This window comes from Oryzias melastigma, linkage group LG21 (genome assembly GCF_002922805.2).
Source record: "Oryzias melastigma strain HK-1 linkage group LG21, ASM292280v2, whole genome shotgun sequence".
Classification (NCBI taxonomy): Eukaryota; Metazoa; Chordata; class Actinopteri; order Beloniformes; family Adrianichthyidae; genus Oryzias; species Oryzias melastigma.
In genome coordinates this window covers 10,551,847-10,577,276 of record NC_050532.1, presented here as the reverse complement: position 1 = coordinate 10,577,276, position 25,430 = coordinate 10,551,847, and the positions used below count along the sequence as shown (strand labels likewise).

General features: G+C 39.8%; 1 protein-coding gene across 14 annotated transcripts in view; it reads left to right on the top strand.

The window, feature by feature from the left end:
• Positions 1–25,430, top strand: part of tns1b (tensin 1b) — a 167,897-nt gene that overhangs the window by 138,592 nt on the left and 3,875 nt on the right. For 8 of the 14 annotated variants that reach the window (XM_036209786.1, XM_036209787.1, XM_036209785.1 and 5 more), the window contains 16 exons: positions 10,437–11,927; positions 13,601–13,681; positions 16,375–16,556; positions 16,634–16,772; positions 18,520–18,615; positions 19,364–19,390; positions 19,611–19,791; positions 19,922–20,928; positions 21,069–21,155; positions 22,026–22,154; positions 22,287–22,379; positions 23,151–23,228; positions 23,674–23,742; positions 23,885–23,911; positions 24,194–24,362; positions 25,212–25,280. In XM_036209786.1, the coding sequence (XP_036065679.1) occupies positions 10,437–11,927; positions 13,601–13,681; positions 16,375–16,556; positions 16,634–16,772; positions 18,520–18,615; positions 19,364–19,390; positions 19,611–19,791; positions 19,922–20,928; positions 21,069–21,155; positions 22,026–22,154; positions 22,287–22,379; positions 23,151–23,228; positions 23,674–23,742; positions 23,885–23,911; positions 24,194–24,362; positions 25,212–25,280 (3,925 nt within the window). The remainder of the gene's footprint in view (positions 1–10,436; positions 11,928–13,600; positions 13,682–16,374; positions 16,557–16,633; positions 16,773–18,519; positions 18,616–19,363; positions 19,391–19,610; positions 19,792–19,921; positions 20,929–21,068; positions 21,156–22,025; positions 22,155–22,286; positions 22,380–23,150; positions 23,229–23,673; positions 23,743–23,884; positions 23,912–24,193; positions 24,363–25,211; positions 25,281–25,430) is intronic. The other 6 variants (XM_036209797.1, XM_036209790.1, XM_036209791.1 and 3 more) reach the window with 5 other exon arrangements.

Sequence of the window (25,430 nt, the reverse complement as noted above, 5' to 3'; positions counted from 1 at the left end):
AAAATTAGTAAACTTGTATTTAGTAGAAACTACATTGGGTGTGACAATCCCTCACATTAATATTTAATTTTTGATTCCAACGATGACCTCAGAAGGGCCAGCTGTGTCTGACAGACAAGAGAAAAGTGGGGAGATGTGAGGGAAAAAACATTTAAAAAGTTTGGAAAGTTTGGCAAAAATCTTATATAGTGTTTTTTTTTTATTACTAAATCCTCTAAACTGTACTTTTGCACAAATATGCTGTTTATGCATAGCTCTTTTGCAGACATCTTTAACTGTTTACGTTTAAGAGCTGTCTCACTGCGATGTTCCTCCGCGCCGCTCTCTCTGCTGTCTGAGGAGTCGCAGGAGTTAAAGGCGCGCTCCTCTGCTCAACTGTGAAGCGTTTTTTTGTGCCTTCACAAGAGGAGTGACGGGGAATGTCAGTGTGGGTCTGTGCACAACGCCACTCAGCAAACAGACGCTTCAAGGGTGTTACATGGGGATTCTGTGTTGAGTGTTTCTCCAGTTTCCCTTTGGCGGAATGCAGCCGATGCCTTTTGTTCCAGCTTTGATAGTTGTCGGAAAGTTGAGCTGTGAGCGGACATCCACTCTGCTCCTTATGTAACGCTGAGGAGAGTAGAGGAGAAGAGCTGTCACAGACTCGGCAGCTGACATCTTTCACAACATGTGAGTAGCATGCTCTGCAGCTGCGGAGCCTTTCAACAACCTAGAAGCTGGGTTTTGGAGCTTGAAGTCTAATATTAGTCACGCATGTTATGCTTTTGTATATTTATTACTTTAACCTGTTAAATGCTTTGCAAAAGCTTTGGTCTGGTGATCACTGATTCTATCTGTATGTCCTTTAATTTAACATTAAGTGAAGAACTGATGACGATCAAATTGGATTTGGTTAAATTAGGGATTTTTGCTTTTAATTAAACTACCTAAAGATGTTGAATCAGCTCTGATGGAAATTGTGTTTTTGGTGTTTTTAACATATTCTTGTGGCATTGTTTTGATGATGAATGACTTATTCAGCTCACTATTGCATTTCTGAGTATTTCTTTATTCAAATTGTTGTGAATCAGGAGAAGATAAAAAAAAGAGTACCGTAGTTGGAAAATGGGTGTTTTTGTGAAATAGAAAGTACCCTGGACGGGCCACAACCAGGAGAGCATATAAACCGAGGGCTCTCAGCGATGGAGCCAGGGAAGGGGAGGTAGGGTTGCTCTGCACCAGCAGTCCCGTCTACAACTCTAAGGCAAATTCCTGCCGCTCTGCAGAAACTATGTTGCAGGAAGCGACATGGGGACTTTTTGATTTTTGGTGAAAAACTGCAGAATTCGAACTAAAAGACCTCTGGGACCTTTTTAAAAATAGATTAAGTGGAAGGTTTTGCACCTGCAGTGCTGACATTTTTAAGCAATTTTGCTGACAAAAAAATCCTACTCGACTGTCTTTGTGACCAGTTAAAAATTTTGTCTGCTGTCGCAACATACCTTACAAAAAGGGGATTTAATGTTTGTTTGATAGCCACAGTATTTGAGCATGTACTTTAGAACAGTTCAGCAGCTGAGCAAGTATTTTTTGATGCCACCTACTTCAAAAAAACAACACAGCTGTGTCCCAGTTTTTGCTTTCACTGTTTTTCTGTGTTTTTACTTTTTTTGCTTGTTTTTTTTTTGTATAATTTGAATTTAATTTTTTTAATAGAGCACATTGTTGTGCATCCTGATTGACTGTAGACCATTGTCAGTCTCTGTGTTGTGTCTCCTGTACAGAATTCGTGCAGTTTTCTAAAACTGCATAAATCTTCACGAGCAGATCTTTGTTTTCATTCAATAACACTCGACTTATTTTTCTTGGAAGATTTGAACTTTGTAAAGTTAAAGAAAGGCGTCAAAATGTTCATGTCTGTCTAAGAAAAGTGTATAAAGTGTGTAGTGAGGGATTTTAACAATGAGAGATGCTACGCTAGCCTGTTTCCATTGTCCAAGATACGTAAAGAACGACACCATAAAAGACATGTCAGTTAACAATGAGATATGGCTAAAACGACCATAAAATGCTTAATTTTGGTACAATTTTAAAAGGAAAAGAAACTCTGATCCTCACAAAAATAAAAAAAAGCACAAGTGGATTCCACCCGGCATCTATCAGAAGGACTCTGGCACCCGCGCAACACTCGGCAGGCAGGCCACACGTGCTGGACTCTTCTCTCTTCGCTTGCTTCTACTAAGGAAATTCTGGTTAATGTCTTTTCCTTTACTGACTAATTTGCTTAAATTCAGCGGATCGTCTGGTCTGACACCACAGTCATCCTCCATAAAACAAAAAATATCGGTGGTCCTGCCAGAAAATGTGGAAATAGTGTGAAGTCTAAAGCTACTATAGACTTTGAACAGGCTACAGGATCAGCCTAAACATTCACTATTGAGAGTAAACTCACTCAGATCCTTGTTTTCTTGAAGTTCTCCTCTATCAGCTGACAGAGTAATTTACTTGGGAAAAGTGTCATCCTTGTTTTTCCAGCTCTGTTTGTACAATTTTAGCACAGCAGTAAATAAGCATCTTAACACATCCAATATGGAGTCCAACTTTAGGAATGCAACAAGCTAGCGTAGCAACTCTAACCTATATGTAGATCTACTTCATTGATTTCACCTATCGCAGGTTATTTTTGGAATGTAACTCGTGATAAACAAAGGAACACTACATTTATACATATTTTTTTCCAAGAGGGTAACACTTTTAAATAATCTCATTCATCTGAGCTATAAAGAGAGGATGGGGACGGGCTTGGGGGATGGGGGGTCATTCCCATCTCATCCTAGACACCAGGAGTCATGAACTAAAAATGCCTCTGTGCGTGGTTGGAGCCAACGCAGGCAACAATGTCACTAAATCTGTCATCAAACTCAAAAGAGACTCATTTAAATGTGTAAGGCTTTAATTAAGTCAAACTGAATTTAAAAATCTGTCCAGAGTCACATGAACATTTCAGTGCAGTGAATAACTGCTTCATTAGCAGTTGTGTACGACTTCTTCTACATTTGTCCACTCTACATAACCTGGCAGAAACGTTTTAATAGTAAAATGAAAGGAAACGTTCACCCACAGGGATGAAACTGTGAGCGTGTCAGCTCAGCAGAGAGTTTTATAGACAGCGTTTGCATCTTGAAATAAAAAAAGAAAAAGTGACATTCCTCCATATAAATGTGATCTCAGTGAAACAAACACATTGTAGGGCTATGGTGTTTTTTCCCAGAAGGGTGCAGAGGTGAAACTCCCTTGTGTTGGCAACAAGCTTCCATGCCATCAATCCCTCTGTCTGGTCGCCGGCTTTGGGGAGGATCAGGCTGCTTTGACTCCAAACTCTGCACAGTCGAGGTTGCGTAACAGCCAAGGCAGAAAAAGAAAGGCTTTCTACTTAAGACTGCATTGAACAGAAGAGGAGAATAGGCTTGCTGTGTTGTGGACTGTCCTAGCTTGCTCCATAGCTGTTGGGTCACAGAGAGTTCTGTATGGAATATGAGGGGATTACATTAAGAAAGAAGTCTTTTTCAGGACATCCAGATGAAGCTTTTTTTGTCTGCGCTGGACCACCAAGTTTAAATTAGCAAATCAAATTAGCATATTTGTTTCTATTGTGTGAGTACTACAGCAGAAATTGCAGACAGCTGTTTATCTGCTTCTGATGATTTGTAGGAATGAATGAGTGGTCTGTTATCTCCTCATAGATGCAGCTTTAAACCAGCTGGTGCCCGGATTACACTCATTCTTTCCACTCTTTCTCTCAATCTGTGTAAAACTGGCTTGTCCAAAGAGATACAACTGCTGGGTGTTCCAACGCCTTTGCCAAATAGTGGCTGGGATAGGCTCCAGCAACCTTGTGACTCCAGAAGGGATTAAGAGAGTTTAGAAGATGGTAGGGATTGCAGCAATTCTCAGTTTAACCATTGAGCCTAATTGTGGGAAAGTGCTAGTATGTGTTCGTTGATAGTGTAAAACACATATAGTGGTAAATTTAAAAACTTACTGTATGTTCTGGCGTATTATAAACCAATCAAAAGAAATTATCTTCAATGCTCATTGATTGTTAGCATAATTTTAAAAGAATTTTCCTGATTTTTTTGTTTTTTTGTTGTTACCATGTAACTCATAAATCATAGATTGAACTGATACAAACCAATAACCCAGAAATTGAGAATTGAAGATAGATAAATGGATGGATGTTGTTATACTATCAATATATTTGTGTTTTGCCTTGTCCTAATTTATCACTTTTTTCTTGGTCTATTTCTTTTCTTCAATCACAAGACTGTAGTAGTCTTCCCGATCTGTAAAGAGGAAGTTTGATGTTGCATTTAGAATATATAATAATAATTAGCATTGAGTTTAGCATCATCCTTTCACAGATTGGCTTTTTTGATATGTTTTTTTAGGTGCAAATACTTTCCAATTGGTAAATTGTATTCTACTAACCTCATTCTTGTTGCCTTTTCATTGGCTTATATCACCAAGAAGACATCACCATGATTACTTTGAGGCACAGAAACAAATTATCAAACCTCCCTGATCCCAAATATCATCCATTTAATTGTTTTATTTGGTATTTATATTAGAGTTTCCACGATACATCACTGTAGGTTACATGCTCAGGTAATGATCATTTCAAGTACACCACTAAACTGTGGTGACGATCATTCTGAGGTCTTTCACTTTAGTTTTAAATAACCCTAACACGGTACTGATAATATCAAAAGAAATCAATACCATTTTCTGCTTGCTCCTTCCATTAAAAAGCCTTTTATTCTGCAGCCCTAAAGAAAGACCGCTCGTTCTCATCGATTCAAAGTAACTTCTGATGTATATTTGATGAGCTCTTCAGTTGAATGCTTACTTAGCTTCAGCAAAGTTCTGTAGGTGAATTTGACCGAGCAATTTGGGTCCATAAATTTGCCAACCTTTGAAAACACCAAAGAATGTCTTGAAGTGGAAAGTTTAAGATCATGACACGACCAAAATTCTGTTGGTAGGGGAAGTTTTTAAACATCTTTGCAGCCTAGAACCACCAATTTTTAAAGGTTCAGTTCTTGAAGCAAGCAACTGTGGCTATAGTTTTAGTGTAAAACTTTCCTTAAGCCCTAATTTACAGTAATGGCAAAATCTGTCCCAAAATCAATAGTTTAGCCATTAGCTTCTACCAAAAACAGACCAGTCTATACTAACACTCATAAAAATCAACGGATGTGGCTTACTTAGGTTCTTTATTCACCTTGGAATAATCTCAGACATTCATATTGATGTGCGTTTAGTCTGCTGTTGGATGCGTACAGACTCAAAATCAGTCCAGAGTGGCACATTTGCATGTTTGTGTATGTTAGCTTCAAAGGAAACACAGTATTTCCGCTGTGAGGGAGGGGGTCTATTGCTAGAGGGGTCGGAGCTCAAAGTTCAAAGATGAAGAAGTCATGCAGTTGCACCATCTGTCTTGCTGAACCTCAGAATATCTAGCTTCACCCACCCTCTGGAACCCCCTTTTTTTGCAGAGTAGTAATTGTACAAGTTTTGCTTTAAATACGTCACCTTGTTCTTTTTTTTTAAGTATTTAGAACTGATTTTTGTCCTGTGTCTCCTGCCTTTGGAAATGTGATGTAACAACACAAACCATTTTTCATGTCAGACTGGTCAGACATAATTCACTGTCCCCTGCTGTTCTATAATCACTCAGGGCTGTGAATATAGAGTCGCTAACAGTCTTGTTTGAGTTATGCGCTCTAGAATAAGCTTTTTTCTTCACACAGATGCCCCATAGACCCTCACACATGCTCCTGCCCCGTCTCATCTCATAGATGAACACTGCCAGGGGTTATTTGTACTGGCTTACAAGGATTTGCTTTAAGCCAGTAAAGAGCAGAAGCAGACATGGCACCACACACACACACACGTTTATGCAGGCACATGCACTACTTTGAAGGAGGAAAAAAAAGTCACCCATGACTTATAAAGGCTAATCTGGTGATTAGTCACATTATGTTGAAAGAAAATACACATTTTCCTAGAATTGTACAGATCACTTTAACCATCATTATCACTGTACAAACTGAATAAAGTAAGTGAGTAAAATGACAAAATTTAGTCAGAAAACTGAAAATGAAATGTGTGTCAATCTGTTGATCACATGAGAGAACACCTTCATGGTCTCTTTCTAGCCTTTGAAGTCTCACTTTGATATTTTTTTTTATCTATTTTGAAAGTCACTGACCTTTTAAATATAATTATGACAATTTAGTCAAAATAATAATAAAAAAAAAAACTGTTGTTTCTACGGAGCCCCAAAAGGGACATCATAAGAATAAAAAAAAGAATTGAGGTAAAAAAAAAGTTGTATTTGTTTTTTGTTTTTGTTTTTTTTTGTTTCTAGCTGGTAGTTAGTAATTGAAAAACCTTTTTTTATTGAAGCAAAAAAAAAGTCTACACATTTTTTTTTTTTTTTTGGTAACTAACTGAAACAAGTTTTTTTAATTTTTTATTTAAAGTATTTTTTTATGAAAACTGGAGTTAAAAACACTTTTTTCTGCTCTAGCTGATAATAACAAAAATAGGGTTTTTTTTTATTTAAAGTAAATAATTTTTTTTCTAAAAATTTAAATACATATATATGGTAACTAAGTGAAACAAATATATTTTTTTTTATTTGAAGTATTTTTTAAAATAAAAATTAAAGTAAAAAAAAAAAACCATTTTTTTTCTTCTAAAAATTGAATAAAAAAAAATCTGGTTAATAACTGGTGTGCAGCAATTAGTAACCAGATTTTTTTTACTTCAATTTTTAGAAAAATCCTTTAATTTTTTACTTTCTTTAAATTTCTATGTCCCTTTATGGTTTCCACAATTCTCTAAGACATAGTTTAATTAAAAACCAAGTTAATTTAATAGAAAATTAAACCAGAATTGTGAGTGGGATTGTTGGCGTGGAGTAACCCTGTCCCCATTCCCCTCTCCCTAATTGAGAGCTCTCTGTTTTCAAGCTCTACTACTAGCTTACAGCCCCTGGTTCAACAAGAGATATTCAGCCGTACAAGTTTAGAGCCAGATACTAAGTCGGACGAGGAAAACATAGAAATGCATGGATCTATTAGTCTACAAGCGGATGCATCGATTATGATCTTTTTCAAAAAGCATTTTTTCATCTGCTCCTCATTCACAATTAAATGAATAAAGAAATACTCAGAAATACAATTCCAATCTTAATTTTCTATATTTATGTCCTCTATCATCAGAAAAACACCACAAAAACATGTTTTCATTGGAGTAGGTCTTTAAACTGAGATAATAAATCAAAAAATATGAAGCAATGGTCACATGTTCTTCATCACTCAATTATATATGTGGTTAAGTTTTACATTGAGATAAAAGCAGAAGGTCTGTCCTGCATACTAATGCATACAGATGTTTAGGTGACATAAAGCTGACCATGGCCTGAAGATCTTCTGCACGCTTGTTTAAAATAAGCAGCTACCATAAACCAACTACCTCCCTTTAGGCTTTCTTGCTGCACAATAAAAGTATATAATTTTTTTATTGCTTTCTGTACAAATCACATCAGCAGTCACATGTTTCAAGCTTTTCTGTTTTCTCCATCTGGCTTTGGAAGGGTGGAGTTTTTCCTCTGCTTTTAGGCTAGGAAAGAGAGCTTGTTAATGAAGAAGTTGGAAGAAATAAGTCTTTCCATTCGACACACTCAGCTGCAGCAGAAGCATGTGTTCATGTGCAAACATTTATGTTTTAGTTTACTGCTTAAAAATATGACGGAATTTGAAAAAAAAAAAGATGTTTTAAAGAAGCACTTGAATATTAGAGAGTGTTGACGAATAGTCTCCCAGTGCTGTGAAGCTCAGTGGCCTCTTAGCCCCCGCCTCCTACCTACACATCACCCTGACTGTTGGGATAAATATCCCTCATGCACACTCATAGCAGGGGATGCCTTTACACCAGAGTGAGCTCTGAAGCAGCCAGGAAAGACTCTCCAGCCACACAGTAAGCTGTTCTGGAGAGGAAAGCGATCAGGAGGAGCCGCCAAAACCAACGCCCCAGCTGCTGCTGTAATCCTTTCAGGCTGGGAGTTCCTCTTCAAGGTTTCTCCCACCATAGATTTCTGCTATTAGTCAAACAGGTAGAGTTTTTATTTCTCTGCTGCATCCCTAACAAGACTTGATGTCTGTTGACGTGTTGTTTTCCATCCAGTAAGACCTCAGCTGTATGCCTGATCTGTGTGGAGTCACATGTGGCCACAGGGCAGGTGATAAAAAAAGGTGCTGAAGTTAGTCCGCAAGGCTCTTCTTTCACGACTAATATCTGTTTATTGGGGCGACTGCTATATTAGAAGGATGTGTTAGTGGGAATGCAGCGCAGTGTGATACGCTCTTGATACTTGAGTGTTGTCTATATATGAGTCCTGATGACTTCATTTTCAGCTTCTTGACACACCAACTAACAAGGATTGAGAATTGGAAGTTTTTGATGCATAATTTATTTTCTTGATGATTGTAATTTTAGGCCATTTTGGTCAAATCCAATTATTTATCCAACACAGTATTTAAAATAAATTTTTGATTGGATATTTATACATATGTTTCTGAGTTTTTTTATACCTTCTAGTATCAAGAGTGTGAAAGCGACAGTGCCCCGTTCCCTTGGCAAGTTGCCCTCGCTGAGATATTGCAGTACCCAACTCGTGTACGCCCACTCTGCTCCCTTACAGAAGCCTGTATTCACTCAAGTCAAGATAAAGATATCTGTAAGTTACAGAGACACAGACAGCGCCTTTGTGCAGCTCCTGCCCCAGCTATAGATCTGATTTGGTCCTACAGTAAGTGAGGGGCTTAGGACATTTAAAAGGACAGCATCAAAGGAACAGAACACCTAAGGATCAGTTTTGTCTTCATTCTTTCAAGTAGGTGCAAATAAGAAAACTTTTGTCACTTTTCTGTGACAGTTTATCTAAAAATTCTTCATTGAATCGCTCCTTTAGCCTTTATGAGTAATAGATGCGAATTCATGTAAGTCCAAATAATGTCTGCTTGTCCGTGAAATTTGAACATAACGTATGTTTAACTCTCTCCCTGTACATGTCTGTACACTTTGTGTTTTGGGAGGTTTCTTAGACAGGAAAAGCCTCTTTCCCTACCAGTCAGTGATGCAGACTTTCCAGTGATGACCACATTTTTCTGATTGGGGCGCCCTGATTTTTTTTTTTTTCCATTTAGTCATGACAGTGTGTGAACCTACAGTTTATGTGCCTTCTTTGTATGCCGTGAAGCATTTTGTCTCAGATTACAGTTAAAAAGTCCCAAACCCAAGTCGGTTACGTTCCACATAACCAGTGTTATTTATGGGATCTTTTTATGCTTTTATGGGGCTAATGATTTAGAGTAGAGAACTGTAAAGTGGTGCTTGATTTGCCAATGTAGTTCAGAAGACACAGGTTTATGTCTTTTTCTTCAGAGGAGGAAGTGTGGATTTATTTTTCTGCACTGCAGACTCATTTCTTGAAGTTATAGATCAGTGGTCCCCAACCCCTGAGCCAAGGACCGGTACCGGTCCGTGGGTCACTTGGTACTTGGCTGCAGAAAGAAAAAAAGAAATACATGTGCTAACTTAGATTATTTCTGCTCAGATGACTTTCTGATCCTCAATTAAGTTTTATTTTGGAAAACCGCCAGATTCTGTTCACAACATCCGTCCTGGTCATGTGACTTAAAGCAGGTACCTGCATGGCTACCTAGATTGCTAAGCTAGTAACCCAAAGCTAAAAAAACCAAAACAATAACACGTATTTGAACTTTTCTTTTGGGGAGAGAAGAGCGAGAGAGGAAACTAAAGAAGAGCCTTCAAGTTCAAAGAAGCGTACCGCTGCTGTTTACAGACAAACCACGGGTCTTTCTCAACATACGGTTCTAATGAGACACTTGTTCTCATGCAGCAGAATGTGCTACATGCTAATATGCAGCAACAGACTTGACTGTTTCACACACGCAGATAACAAAGTATCACTTTATTTTGAAGTTAGATTTTCAGAAACCAGAGATTTAAAAAGTCTAATTTCAGCCCTGTTTGGACTGGTCCGTGAAAATATTGTCAAACGTAAACCGGTCTGTGGCCTGAAAAAGGTTGGGGACCATTGCTGTAAACGGTCTTGAGCTTGTGTCTAATTTAGTTGTAAACTCTTAATGCCCATATTTCTCCTGCTCACTTTTATTCTTCATATGAAGATTTAATATAAATTTTGATGGCAGTCAGTCAGGATGCACCTATGTAAACTAGGATAGGCTCCAGCAATCCCATCGGCTCTAATCTAGATGGAGTGAGTGGAAATATGCAATGGATTAATTTTGTTTGATAAATTCAGCAGAAGTTAAGTATTTGTCCTTTCTCCCTCTCTCTTTTAGAAGTAATCCATACCCAAGGACCTTTGGACGGAAGCCTGTATGCCAAAGTTCGTAAAAAGGAATCCCTTGAAGGAGCGGTCACATCGAACGGCCTCCCGTCCACCACTGCCGAGCACGCCCTGCCCACTGTGGACCACGCGCTGTCTGTGAGCAGCGACTCAGGAAACTCCACTGCCTCCATCAAAACCGACCGAACCGATGAAGCAGCTCTTCAGGTCTCCACAGTGAGCCAGACGCACATTCCTGTGGGGGAGGAGTTACCCTCTGTCCACCACCCTCCAACACCTGTTCAGCAGCCGATAAGTCCTCAAGAGAAAAAAGAGCTTGAACAACTACTGAGCGGCTTGGAGGGGCCCATGAACCGACAGGCTTACCTGTCCACCCCAGCATCTGCTCCTGGAGGGATGCTCCACCTCGTGCCCGCCCAGGTCCACGTTAACGGGAACACTAGCATCGACCGAGAAACCGACATTCTAGACGATGAGCTGCCAACCACTCAAGAGGGCAACAGCGTGGACAGCCTGGGGACTTTTTCCTCCACGGATGGGCGGGCTACTCCAGCTGATATGTACTTCCAATCTGAGCCCGTCATCAACGGCCAAGATCACGTGCCGTACCTGGAGCGCAGCGTCCCAGAGAAACCCATGGACTTCACCCAATCCAAAGTTCTTAAGTCGGACAAATCCACCAGTTTGAACCAAAACAATTCCTCCCCAGCAAATTACATGGCTCTTCAGAATGGCAGTCTGTATCGCTCTCACTCATTTGGCACAGACCTTAAGTCAATGCCGCAGGCTCCCGCCCGCACGACAAGCAGCAGAGAGGCGGTCCAGCGTGGTCTCAATATTTGGCACCAGTTTGGAATACCTGAGGAGCCACTCACTGAGGGCCTTACTTTTAGCCCGCCTCCTCCTGTTGGAATGTCCAGCCACCACAGCCTGCCACAGTTTCCTCATCGCCACAGTGCCTCCCAGCAAGAGATCGAGCAGTCTATCGAAACCCTCAACCTGCTAATGTTGGACCTGGAACCAGGCCGTTCAGCTGTGACAAAATCCCAAAGTGCTCCGTTGAGGGAAAACAGTTTTGTCGTAACCACCCAGCCGTCCTTCTCTCAGAACCAAGCCAGACCCTCTTATCCGGTCGAGGCTGCCGTTCATACCCTCGCCGGAGGCCCAACCAGCCTCGGCAGCCACTCGCCATCAGCTCAGATATCACAGGCGAAGCCCAGCACTCCAGAGCCTGCACCTGTCCACAGACCTTTGACTTCTGAAACAGTTGGAGCCACTTTTTCCTCACAGGTCTTCCCCTCCATAAGTGTTTCTCTCCAGCAAAAATCCGTCAGCACATTCCCTCCAAGTACGCAGCTCCGTTCCTCGGAGGTCTCTGAACCCCAAAGAATCCTCACTTCCGACTCCACCTCACCTCAGCTAAGAGAGAGCGAGCCAGATGAGGTCTGCAACGTTGAAGGGCTGGTGGCCCAAAGAGTTGCTGGTAAGATCAAACGCTCATTAGTTTCAACACTTTACTTTGTCAAGCCAGCACTCTGCAAATCTTTTGGAATAAACGTGTCCACTTATGTCAGGCAGTAGCAGTCTGCATCTCTAACATGCTCTTATTTGAGGTTACAACATGTTTGGCAAGAGGGACTAGACTAAAATAACTGCAAAACATGTTGCTGATTGACAAAACCTCCTAGATGCATATGAGCTAAAACATCGAGCAAAGAAGAACTGCAAGGATAGAGGGGCAATTTATGGACATTTCAAACCTTTTCTCACCCTTCTTAAAATTCACTCCTGTTTTCTCCTGTAGTGCTACATAGACTGATATCACCTTTTTAAAGACCCACTCTGATGAAAAAGGTGTTTTTAGCATGTTTTTGCGGGATTTTTTTTTTTCTTTTTGGAGGACATATATGAAAAAAATTAAGCTTTAAATCACATTTCTGAGTCTTTATTTAAATCGAAAAAATGCAGTTTAAAAAATGTGTGATTTTGAAAATATGCTCCCTGCTCTGCTCCGTTCTCCATCCACTTGCAGACGACTAGATCCATGAACGTCTTCATTTTCCTCATCCGAGCTGGAATCTGGTTCAAAACTGCACGACTGGATAGCTCCAGTATTGCTCGCCATTTTTGTTAGATTTAGAGTATGGAGGACTGTGAGCTAGTGGGAGAGAGTTTAAACAGATAGATGATGGGAAATAAGGGGAGGCTTAGTCTGAACCAACATTATCTTCTTCAAGCCAGAGGAGAATTTCTACTGAATTTTTGCTGCTCTGCAGAAACTATGTCCTAGAAAACAACAGCATAGACCAGGGGTCTGCAACCTTCATCACTTAATGAGCCATTTAAGTCGTTTTCTCACCTACTACAACCCAGAAGGAGCCACAGAGTTTTAAATCATGCTTTAGAAAAATAAGAAACTGCTTTGCACTAATATTTAATTGTTGCTATTATGATGACTAAATATTGATCTTTGGCATAAATAAAACATAAACATAAAGATAAATTAGCTTTTTTTTTCAAAATATTAAGCTGTTTATAATTTTTGAGAGAGGTTTACATGAAATCCTTTCAAAATAAAAGACATCTTTTACCATGTCTCAATGCAGAAAATGTAGTACAAGGTAGTGTGATGTCAGCAGTTATTTAAAGGGAAAACATTTTTTTTTACCTTTTGTGGCGTATTTCAGCGAGAAATTTGTAAATCCAATTAACTGCAATTAAATTAGAAATTAAGTAACTTTTACTGTATTTTTCTAACAATGTGGTTCACTTAAAATCCTTAAATTTGTTCAAAAACATGAATTCTGGTTGTACTGACTGACTAGCACTTGATTTAAAAAAATCTGTCATTAATTTTGGTCCGACTTTGATAAACCAAACTGTTTGATGGTCAGGAGCCTCACAGAGTGATAGATCACTTTCATTTTTTGTGTACTTTACTACTTACTTTTTACTTTACAGCTACTTTCAAAAGCAAAAACTTCTTTATCCAGAGCCACAATAGAGGGCTAAAAGGGCTACATGGTTCATAGACCAATAGATGATCAAAGTGGGTCTTTAAATAAAAGATGTATACATTTGTTCTTTTTAGAGGCCAGCTATCATCTCTCTTCTTTTCTTACTTTATCATCATCTTCATTTCATCATTCATCCCAGAGTACACGGCTCGCGCCCAAAGCGCCATCCCAAGCATGACCTTCGCTCAGTCTGAGCATCGTCGTTCTCACTCCCTCTCGGGTTGGTTCTCCCATCCTGTTTGAAGGAACCCTTCAAAAATGAAAGGACAGATCCTTTTAAAGGGTTTCGTGTATGGCTTCTGCTTAACTCTTGACTGCAGTGGGGTGCATTTAATAATGTATGTTTATTTTTAACGCAAAACTAATGTGTGACATTTTGAATCAGAGGGCAGCATCATTTAAAAAAGGGCTTTTCTCATCTTTATATGTGCTTGAGATTAGTGTTTGTTCTGGGTTGCAGTTTTTTTTTCAGAAGGTAAAAGAGTCACCCTAAATGTGGCACCGAAAAATCCCTATTGGATAAGTTTCTCAAGAATGAGACAAGGGAAGCACAAAGGAGGCTCTGTCCCTTGCCAGGAGACCATGTCACAAGATCTGTTTTGCCAAACTTCAGGAACAATACTGAGTCCAGGACACTGGCCTCATTCAAAGCTGCTTTTTTTTCATTTGCTCCCTTTTCAAGATTTACAAAGCCCAACAGAGAACGCGAAATGCAAAAGAAAGACAACAATCCTAAAAGCGCTACTGATCCTGGATGTGTCCACCGAGAGTTAGTGACCGCAATCCAGACGTTATTGTATAAGATCCAGTCTGGGCCCTCTACCACAGACGGCAATATCCTTTATGCAAAAGTTGCAGCAGTCCATTAAAATTAGACGTTGAAGTAGACTTTAACTGCAAGGCCGGACAGGACTATTGATGAGGTCATTTTTGCTGTCATCATGGAATAGAAGTGCATAGGATCACTGCTGAAGCACGGCTGCAGAATAATCAAGGGCTTAAGACAGAAAAAGAGGAGGATAAAATATGAGTTTTGAGATTCTGATTGGTAAACATTTTGGTGACTTTAAGGCATAAGTGAAGCGTTTGACAGGAAGGGGTACATTCAGAACATCTGGTTCTTGGTTTCAAACCCTGATGCAACAGTGGGTGTTGCTGTTTGGGGCTGTTCAAAGCTGTCAAACCCAGTGGTATTTGCTCACATATAGGACACTTAGATGTGCAAAATTTATTGCTGTTGTTTAAAAAATAAAGCATTAAAAGTTACATAAAATAATAATAATGAAAAATAGGCAAGATTAACTTGGCATTTAAGCAAGCTTTTATTTACTCCAAATGATTGATTGTTTATTGCCAACAAACAGAATTACTGACAATTTGGAATGTCAAGCTTTTCCATCTACAGTCTGTAACTTTTCCTAAAAGACATGTATTGCATTTTGCATGGTATAAACCTGGATGCAATCTTTTTAACTTATTTTAAACAAATCAGATATTTTGAAATGATCTTGTCCAGAAGGAAGAGGTATTTCCCTTGTCATCTAAATTTACGAGTCAGTTCGGAAGTATTTTTACACTTCAGCAGCCGGGGTTGACCTCTGATTGGAAGATCGCAGGTTTGGTTCCCGCACTGCCTGCCCATGAGTAGAAGTGTCACTGCTCCTGGTGGTTATAGGCTGGCGCCAGTATGTGGCTGTGGAGCCACAAAATGTCAGAAAGTGACATGGAGTGGCCCCGAACCATACATCCATATTTGACAAGTTGGGAGTGAGGATGTGTAGGAATGAAGGTGTGCACGGGTGAATTGGACGTTGTGCCTCCTAAAGAGTAAAGCACTCTCTATACAAGTATACACCATTCACCATTTTACAAGTGGCTGCAATCGCACACTTTTGCATTGAAAAATGTTGAAAAGTAAATGAGACTAAAGTTATACAGTAGACCCTGCTGTGGACTGGCAAAGAGTTTAAGGAGTACACACCTGCAAACCTGTAAGCCCAAACAGGTCTAAGCAGGGTTAAAGAATTTGACTGATGGGACGTTTCTAAAATTTAAATCTTTATTTAAAAATGGTAGAAGTTTTTCGCACCTATTTACGTGGAACTAGGCACAAAAACGGATGAAAATGTACATTACGTGTGACCAAAATGCTCATTGCTGCATTGTCCACACGTATGAGCCGGAATATCATCAAAAAGTGGAGCTATTTCTGCAATTTAGTTGATAAAGTAAAACTTTGATCTAAATTACAATAATAAACCAAGATACATTTTCTTAAAAAATAAGGGATTTACTTTAAGTGTAACATTGCAGGGAAGGAAGTAAATAAACTGCCTCAGAACAAACACGCACCACAGAATTTACTGACTCAGCTTGTTTTATAATAACATAAAATATAATGGTGCTTTTTTTCTTTTTTTTTTTTCCTCTCGCTAATTATGCTCTTTTACAATAATGAGTGGCAACAAGTGGTGGTCCCACTTTGGAGCTTTGATGTATTTGCCAGCTTTTCCAGCTTTGCTTGCTTAGTGTTACAGTCACTGGTGTTTCTTATTGGCTTATAAATAATAATCCTCCTAACCCCATTGTTGTTTGCTTTGTGTTTCTAGCATTTTCAAGCAGCTCTTTAGCTAGATTAGAACAATTTATTGGCATTTTAACAAACTAGCACTGTTACAGAGAGTTTGTCTACTTTTACAGTTGAGGTTAATAATTTGAATTTTAAAGTGTATCTAAGAAATTTCTTGCATGTTAAATACAAAGTTCACAAAACATCGTGCGAATGCTTTGCAATGTGTGATTCTGCAGTAAGCATCCACAGAGGCCGACAGTGATGGTGTTGAGCTACCTAAATACTGCCAGCCATTTACAAAGCCCAACATTCATTTAACTCGCACTTTTGCAACATCTCAGGTGTTCAGGCACGTGCAGCTTCCTTTGACGATCCTTCAACTCTTCCCCGCCGTCGCATCACCAGTGAGGGTCATTCTGATGACGGCAAATCTCCTGATATCCCAATGCGCTCCCCGATTCGATGCGTCTCTCCAGAATTTGTCAACGCCATAGCGATGAACCCTGGTGGACGGCCAAAGGAGGTAGAGAATAAACACTGCTTTATTTTTTTTTTATGTATTGTGGATTTCCTTTCTCATCCTGATTTGACCTACTCCAGAGAAATCTGCACAGCTACAAGGAGGCCTTTGAAGAAATGGATGGAGGACCTGTCAGTCCTACACCCACAGTTGGTGGTGAGGTGTTTCCCCAAACCCCTGCCTTTCCCATGTCACCGCAAACCCCTTACTTCAACCTGTGTAAGTCCCCACCCGGCTGACAGATGGTACTGTGGAGCTTGGTTACATAATGAAGTGATTTATGCTGGAGGTTGTATTTATCTTTACATCACGAAGTGAATAACATCTGGTTTAATTTTTCACATCAAAAATACAAACTTGTTTCACAAAAGTACAATGATTTATAGTCACAAACCTTCAATTTTTTGAAGTTTTAATTATCTCTGATGATCTAAAAGCATGAAGCGCATTTCTAATGCAAATTTTGCAGGTTATAATAAATTTTTGGTAGTAAGCAGGACCAAAATGTCACCAGTTCAACATTTTGTTCTTTCACATGTTTGCAGGTTTTAAAGAAAGCAGATTAATTAACAAAAAAAAAAAGAGTTATCACAATTTTCTAGAGGGTTCACAATTGAGGAGTTGCACTAAAAGTGGGAATTGGTACTGCATAGATTTGATCCAATGCTAGTTAAAAAGCAGTTCACTCTGATTGGTGAGAGTGGTTCCCATAGAAACGCAGGGGAGTGGAAAGAGGGACAACACATGAGTTGCACTGCACCAAACAAAGGTATAGAGAACTAAATGAAAAATAAATGATTATGAAAAGTGGAGTAGATATAAATAGAAGACAGGAACTTAGTGCACCATACTTTCTAGCACCCTACTAGCAACTACTTGGTATTGTCATTGAACCAAAATCCGCATTTTTGAACTGTTAATGGTGGTACCACTACTACTTGGCACAGAGTTTTGGTACACTTCCCTAACCACAAGCCAAAATTAACGCTGTTTTAGTTCAAGATAAACACACAAACACCTTCTCAGCCCACCCATAATCAATGGAGGTGCATCCATGCTCAAAGAATTGATTGGGATTCTTTGGTAAGTGGAGGATGCACGGTGCCTGTACAGGAGTTCCACTGTCCCACATTGTCAGCTGCCAATGTCCTTTGTTCTCCCTGAGTGACCCTTCACCCCTCACCTGTCAGTCCTGCAGTGCTTTGGCATGAAAGTCACAGGAGAGCAGCGCTTTCTTTTAAAATGGACACATTTACCTTTGCTGAATAAAACAGACTTAGTCGAAACAAATGTGATGTACACATGCAATATTTCTGTAAAAACGACCTGATCTCACAGTCTGAGCAGCTGCTGTTCTCTGTGCTCCTGTTGTCATCCATGATTGAGTTTTTTTCTTTCTTCTTTAATTCATCATTTGACTACTTTAGTACCAGTGTTACCCTTTCTTAGGGACTTTTTTGTTCAGACAGGAAAGAGTCACTTATGAGCAGTGTCTCTGTTAAAGCTGTTTTTGCATGTAAAATACCAACCTTGTTTTAAATGATTTTTTATACAAATATTTGAATATAACTCGTAGAAACAACAACAACAAAAAAAAAAAAATCCAAAATATTCAGTATTACAGCTGTCCTCCAAAGAGCTCATGATCCACTCTGGCTCTGCTTTGCTTGAATGTAATTTTGTTCCATAAATCCACCATGTTCTGTGAATTTGGTTGAAGAATGCATGTTTTGCCCTCCATAAGAGCACGAAGCATGTACACACTTTCCCGATCATGTTGCGATTTGTGTGTTAACCTAATCTAGTCTTGACAGCTTCATACCTGTTACTGTTTGAAATTCAACACACTTTAATGTGTGAAGTCCTGTATTGTCTGAGAAGTTAGATGCTTGTTAACAGGTAGCAGCTGTCAGGATGGCTGTTGGGTTTGATTCCCGATGGTAATAAATGTCTTCTCCTTCCATAGGTCGCTCTCCTCCTGGTCTTGCTAAGACCCCCCTGTCAGCTCTGGGACTGAAGCCTCACAACCCGGCAGAAATCTTACTTCATCAAACAGGCTCAGGTTGGTTTGCAGAACATATCCTGAATTAAGGTTTTCTGGTTTTGATCAGGACCTGTAAGGATGACTTTAAACAATTATTTATACTACGCATTCTCACTCCCAACTTGACATATATGGACATATGGTTCGGGCCCCCTCCGCACCACTTTTTGATGTTTTGTGTGTCTCCAACTTGTAAATTTTGACGTGCTGGCTGTTCAAATTAAATCATGGATCCCAAACTCTCGGGACGCGGTACCAGAAAATGTACTGGATGTGGTACTGGTACTTGTCCGGCCCATGTAGCGGTCTGCATTCTGAGGTTTGGGGACCCCGATTAGCCATATGCATTTTTTCCAGTGGCACAGTACTAAGCACCCCTCGGACCAAAACCAGTTCGCAGCCCGGAGGTTAGAAACCCCTGATTTAATGGCTACGTCAAAAAAACAATGAGTTGGGGACACCCAAAATGTCAAAAAGTGGCGCGGAGGGGGCCCGAACTGAACGTCCATATGTGATGAGTTGGTAGTGAGAATGCGTTGGTTTATACACCTACAGCTTGTCTGAATTTCAGGTAAAGATAGTGTTTAGGCGAGATTGTCAAAGGAATTCTAGTGTGAAATAACTGGTTGGAGTTGATTCAAGAAAAGGGATTTTCAAAATGTAGATTTTTTCAAAGTATCAAGCATTTTATGGTTGAAGAAACTGTTAATCACTAGTAATACCTTTTTATTTTTGCAATATTTGTGTCTCCAATAATGGCACTCAGATGATGAAATCAGTGAGTGTGAGGAAGGTAAGAGTGGGCTGGAAAGCCAGAAGTCTTCATCCACATCCAGTGTTTAATGGTTCTCCATCCCATTGGTTATTAAAACTAAATCCAATATTAGTCAAACTATTCCCATCATTTTGCCTCTAAACCATTCCTCTTATAATATATTCTTCATTTCAGACCCCATCTTTAAAATTCTCTATCACTAGTCATTGAGTGAAAAAAGTATGTTGTTTGTGTGCAGCGCCAAGGAGCTATGTAGAGTCTGTGGCAAGGTCAGCAGTGTCAGGCGGAGAGCCGTCCACGTCGCCCCGAAGCCTCAGCCCTCCAGAGGATGTAAAGGCTCAGCTGGGAAATCTCAGTCCCAGCACCCAAACAATGAACCCACCTTTGTCCAGCAGCAGTCCCATCCGGGGCTCACAGGGGTAAGTCTAGATTTGATGTAAAAGCTACAAAAAAGTTGGAAGAATCTTCAATGAAAGTTCTTTGGTGAAATGTCAGTAAAAATTATTACTTCATAGATGTAATTTTGTCTTTGTCTCGTTTTTATTTCAGTGGACACCTCTTAGTTGACAGCAGTGTTAGCACTTCATCCCAACCAACTACTGATTCTGGATTCCAGTCTCAAGCTACAGAAAGTTCATTTCCCACTCCCACTCCATCCTATCAGGCACCAGCAACCCCTGCTTCTTCCTACCTGGATTCTAGCTCTCCAGTCTCCTCCCACCTGGGCAACACCACCCCAACACAGTCCTACTTTGGGTCTAACAGTGTACTAGGGGGTTATGTGGCTTCCGAGCCCGGATTGTCTGTTTCAGAGCCCAATAAGACAATATTAAACCACAGAAGTCCCTTTGTGGATCAGGGTCTTTATCAACAACTGAATGCTAAACAAGATGGCTCGATATGGTTGGCTCAAAAATCTCCTGCCAATGGGTTTGAGGTGGGTGTTGCAGGTCTAGGCGGTAGTCCGGTTCTTGGTCGTCGTCTGTCTCAGGGCGCCCAGGCCAGCCCTGTTCTCAGTCGACAGGCTTCTCTGGGACAGATGTCCCATCACAGCCCGGTCCTCAGCAGGCAGCCCTCCTTGGCTCAGCCTATTCAGACCAGCCCTGTGCTCAGCAGACAGCCTTCCATCACAAACCAACAAGGAAGCCCATTGTTAGGCCGACATCCATCTGTTTCACAGATGTCCCAGAGAAGCCCCAGTTTGGACCGGCACCCGATTCACAGTGGCTACACCACCCCAGATGAACGGCATGGGAATCTGTCGAGGCAGAGCAGCTCCTCAGGATATCAGGGGCCACCCACGCCCTCCTTCCCCATCTCACCTGCAAGCTACCAGGATGGAGGGATAGTTGGGATTGGTGGTTTCAGGCAAGGCAGCCCGGCCCCTTCCGCCCAACCCCAGCTCCCAGAGAAGAGGCGCATGTCCAGTGGTGACCGACCAAATGGAGCTCTTTCTTATGGCACCATAAACGGGAAGATCATGTCTCCCATGAGTGGAGGGAGCACTCCCAGTTACTTTCACACACTTTCTGACTTCTCAAGGTTCAATATTCCCGGTAAGGATATTAAAGTTAATTCCAGAACTTTTTATTTTGTTCTAAATAACAGGAAGACTCAGTGCATCTTCAGTGATTCCTTGACGTTTCTGGAATAAACATCAAGGAATCACTGATTTTTTCAAATTATTTTTATGCAGACGGAAGCCCAGAGAATCGGCTCAACGTTAAGTTTGTCCAAGACACATCCAAGTTCTGGTACAAACCGGAAATCTCCAGGGAACAAGGTCAGCCGCTTTAAGACTTCTTCCTTAAATGACAATGTGAAACGGCTTGAACTGTCGTCACGTTAACACATGTCCGACTTATTTTAGCACCTTGTTTTGTCTTCACTGTAATGAATATGTCAGTGCCCTTGAAAATAAACTTGAATCCTTTCGCAATCACCAAATGTCGTAAGATCTGCAGTAACATCATACAAATCTAGCTTTAGATCCACTACAACTGGCTGCCTGGTGTGCTTTCTGCCACGGCCTTATGTTGGATTATGTCACGTTAAATAATTGCACATGCTCAATTGCAATGACATCAGACGCAGAGTTTATACTTGGTGCATTGCAGTCCTACAGTGAAAACCACACCATATGTTAGGAATTATGATCCATCTGCATCGCTGCCCTCATCTATCTTCTTTGCCTTAACTGTCACAAAGAGAAAAGTTAGGAATTTAAAGCAAATAATAAAGAAAAGTGTGCTTAAAGTTTGGTTAAACTTAGAAAGTTGTAGTTCTTATGATTCAGAGGAAACTATCTTTTATATTTAGAGTTAAATATATATTTTTTATTTTTGTATGCGTTCTTTAAATGTGTTGTACACAGAAAAGTTTTCTGAACATTTTGTCATTTTTCTGCTTGTAAAATCTTAATCTTTGCTATATATCATTTCTAAACCTGTAGTAAAAATGTTGTTTCTTCATCTCTCTATGCTCTGCTAATTCGATTAATCATAGTGGTGAGACACAAACTAAACAAAGACTGAACTCCAGGATAATTCTGCTTTAACCCTTTTGGACTATGTGGTTGTCTTGCTGATGGTGCAATAGTTTTCTGTTTTGCTAGTCTCTATTTCTGCTCACTAGATGTTGTCTAATGTTACAGCGATCAGCCTGCTGAAAGACAGAGAGCCCGGAGCTTTTGTCATCCGGGACAGCCACTCGTTCAGGGGAGCGTATGGTTTGGCGATGAAGGTGGCCACGCCTCCTCCCTCTGTACATCAAAGCAAGAAAGGTAAAATGTAAAGGAGGATGTCAATTCAATGTTTAATTTTAATCCCGGGAGCAGAGTTAGAGTTGTGTCTTAATACCAAACCCATGAGGCGATGTCTCAGACATATTTAAATCGTCTTCTCTTGTGTTGCAGGTGACATCACCAACGAGCTGGTGAGACACTTCCTGATCGAAAGCAGCCCTAAAGGAGTCAAACTCAAAGGTTGTCCCAACGAGCCTTATTTTGGTAGGTGGACAATTTGTTCTATTCACTGAAACCCCTCTGGACATTAGGAAGTCCATGACTTCATGTCTGTCTTTAGGAAACCATTTCCAAGTATCTTTTTTTGTACTCGCTTACTGATTACTTCAAGCAATCAAACAAAAAAAAGTACTTAAGAAGACAAAAAAGAGATATAAATCTATATATGAATATATCAAAATTAAGATAAGTCATTTTATTGGAAAATAAAATCTTAAAATTAAAAAAGGTTCATACCCATAATTATACATCCACACACACATAAATTATGACATTATAAATACTCTTAATCATAAATAGACATGTTTGTGCTTATAAATACAATACATTGAAGCAGTTAAATGTGAAGTTTGTCAAAAACAGTTTAATGAATTATTTTAAAAGAAGACAAAGGAAGCACAATGTTTACATATTTATCCTATTATTGGTTTCAGCTTCTAATTTAAGACATTTTTCCAGAAATCAGATTTATCAGAGGTCAACTATTAAAATAGAGTGCTTCATGTTTGTCATCAATAAAGACTATTACAATATTATTATTAAAATATTTAAGCTAACTCATGTTCTTCTTATTTGTTAGTAAGGTGATGTATCTGTGTGTTTTAGTTGCATAAATCCAATGCTGCTTCTCTATAAGTCTTTCATAATCTTGGATTGCTCTAATGGCTTATAGGAATTCTGCTTAAAGAGATGATTTAAAAGCAGATAAATCATTTTGAAATTAAAATTTTTTCTGCATGTGTTTCTGTTTTTCAGGCTGTTTGTCGGCTTTGGTTTACCAACATGCCATCACGCCACTGGCCCTACCGTGCAAATTAATCATCCCTGCCACGGGTACGAGCGCTCAAAGATGACACAGGATGTGACCCAAATGTCCCTTCTGCCCTATGTTATGAGTGCAAAATATTTCACTTCATTGATGTTTTTAAGATGGAAATAAACATTTTGTCTCAAATATTGAAAAAAAGACACAGCTGACCTAATTATGAAGCAAAGGTGATGATCTTTACAGTTGGTCTACTTGTGTACAACCTCCAGGTGTTTAAGAAAAGCATAAATCCATCAGGTTACTTCACATGGATCAGATTTATGTCCCCATTCACACATATTTACTGTTGACTCCTTCAAAATAAAAGCATGAGGTGGTGCTTTCAACACTTAGTAAATCTATTTTGCAAAAATCTTTCAGAATATTCAATCTATAGGATTTATTTTATTTAAAAACAGGAAGTACTATAACAATACCGGACACTGAGAAGATCTGTCTCTTGTTCTGTAGATCTCATTGACGAAGCTCCTGAAGACACTACAGCCAACCCAGTGGTGGAACGATTAAAACAAGGAGCAGGTAAAATCCGGAGGCAGGCCGTCTGTTTGTGCTCGTCTTATCAACGTCCCGTTTGGATAGCATCTCATAAGCAGCTGTATCACTGTTGTTCATTTGTATCTCATTCACTCATCCTGACATCCAGACATTTTTGTTATCCCAGTGCAGAGGGATCCTGCTGATTCCCATGGTAAAGCTGCTGCACTTTTTACATCTGGAATGTGAATCCTACATGTCTGTCTGTGTGTAGGGAAATGAAATACTCTCAAACCAAACTCCCGTTCCGATGTCCTAACAACAGCATCTCCTCCATAACAAACTCAATGTTTTACATGGAATGAACTGTATGGATCCGCCTGAAATCCCAGCTTGTATCCAAACTGCATGGTGGCTGATGACAGTCCTAATGCATGGAAAGGCTTGCTGTGTTGGAAACGTCGTATCCAAACTGAGGCGTCTGCTATTTTCCCAGCATGCAACGTTCTCTACGTCAACTCTGTGGAGATGGAATCTCTGACGGGTCCTCAAGCTGTCGCTAAGGCCATTTCAGAGACATTGGCCGCTGCGGCGCCGCCTACTGCCACCGTTGTGCACTTCAAGGTGTCGTCGCAAGGCATCACACTCACTGACAACCAGAGGAAGTAAGTGTAAGCTCCACCTGTACTCTGTGGGAGGTCTGCAGGATGTCTCGAGATGCTAAATACACATTTCTTTAATTCATATAGTCCTAAGTAGACAGCATTTGAAAGCTACACCTCTGTGCTGCAATGGGTTTTTATACAATAAAGTGTGCCAAGTTTGTACAAACAAGACATCTGGAACTACTTCTATTAGCTTTCAATGGTAACTGGGTAAGATATTAAAGTTTATGGCTTTAAATCATGTATCCCAGGCAGCACATTGAGATGGCCGTAAACAATCTCTGTATGTCAAGCATTTCTAAGGACGGGACAGTAATCCCAGTAATCCATCACGGTTAGTCGTCAATAAAGTCATCAGTTGTCCCAACAAAGTTAATGTCATAAACATTTTAGTCTGAGATTTCAAGAAACTGCACAAGGCAACATCTATGAATTTAAATGAGTACAAGTAGAAAACACATCTGTATATACAGACCTTTTCCAAAAAATTCAAATATCATAAAAAAGAGTATTTATTTCCATAACTCCATTTAAAATATTAAACTTTCACAGAATCAAGAAACTATTTTTTGGTTTATTTTGACATAAATTGGGGTTCCAGCTCATAAAACTTAGGAGGACACTGGGCCCTAAATCTATATTCTATGAGAGTAAAATTTTTCCGAATGGAATTGTGAAAATAAATACATTTTTCAATGATATTATCATTTTTTTTAAAGGGGTCTATAAGAACCAAAGGGAAAAAAACAAAAAAGCAGCTTGTGGTTATTTCTAATAAAGATGACTTTACCATGATCTGCAGTTTCACTCGTTAACCACATTCTGTTTTTGTTTCTGCTTGTTTTACAGGCTTTTCTTCAGACGACACTACCCCACCAACACTGTCACCTTCTGCGACACCGACCCGCAAGACAGGAAGTGAGTGTTCTGTGACCCAAAAATGAAAAATGATTTCCACAACATTAACTTTGGAGTCTTAAAGACCCACTCCAATCACCTTTGGATCTATCGTAAAGTAGTCTTTTAATTACAATTCGGCAGTTTTTAGTAAAAAAAAAAAGACAAAAA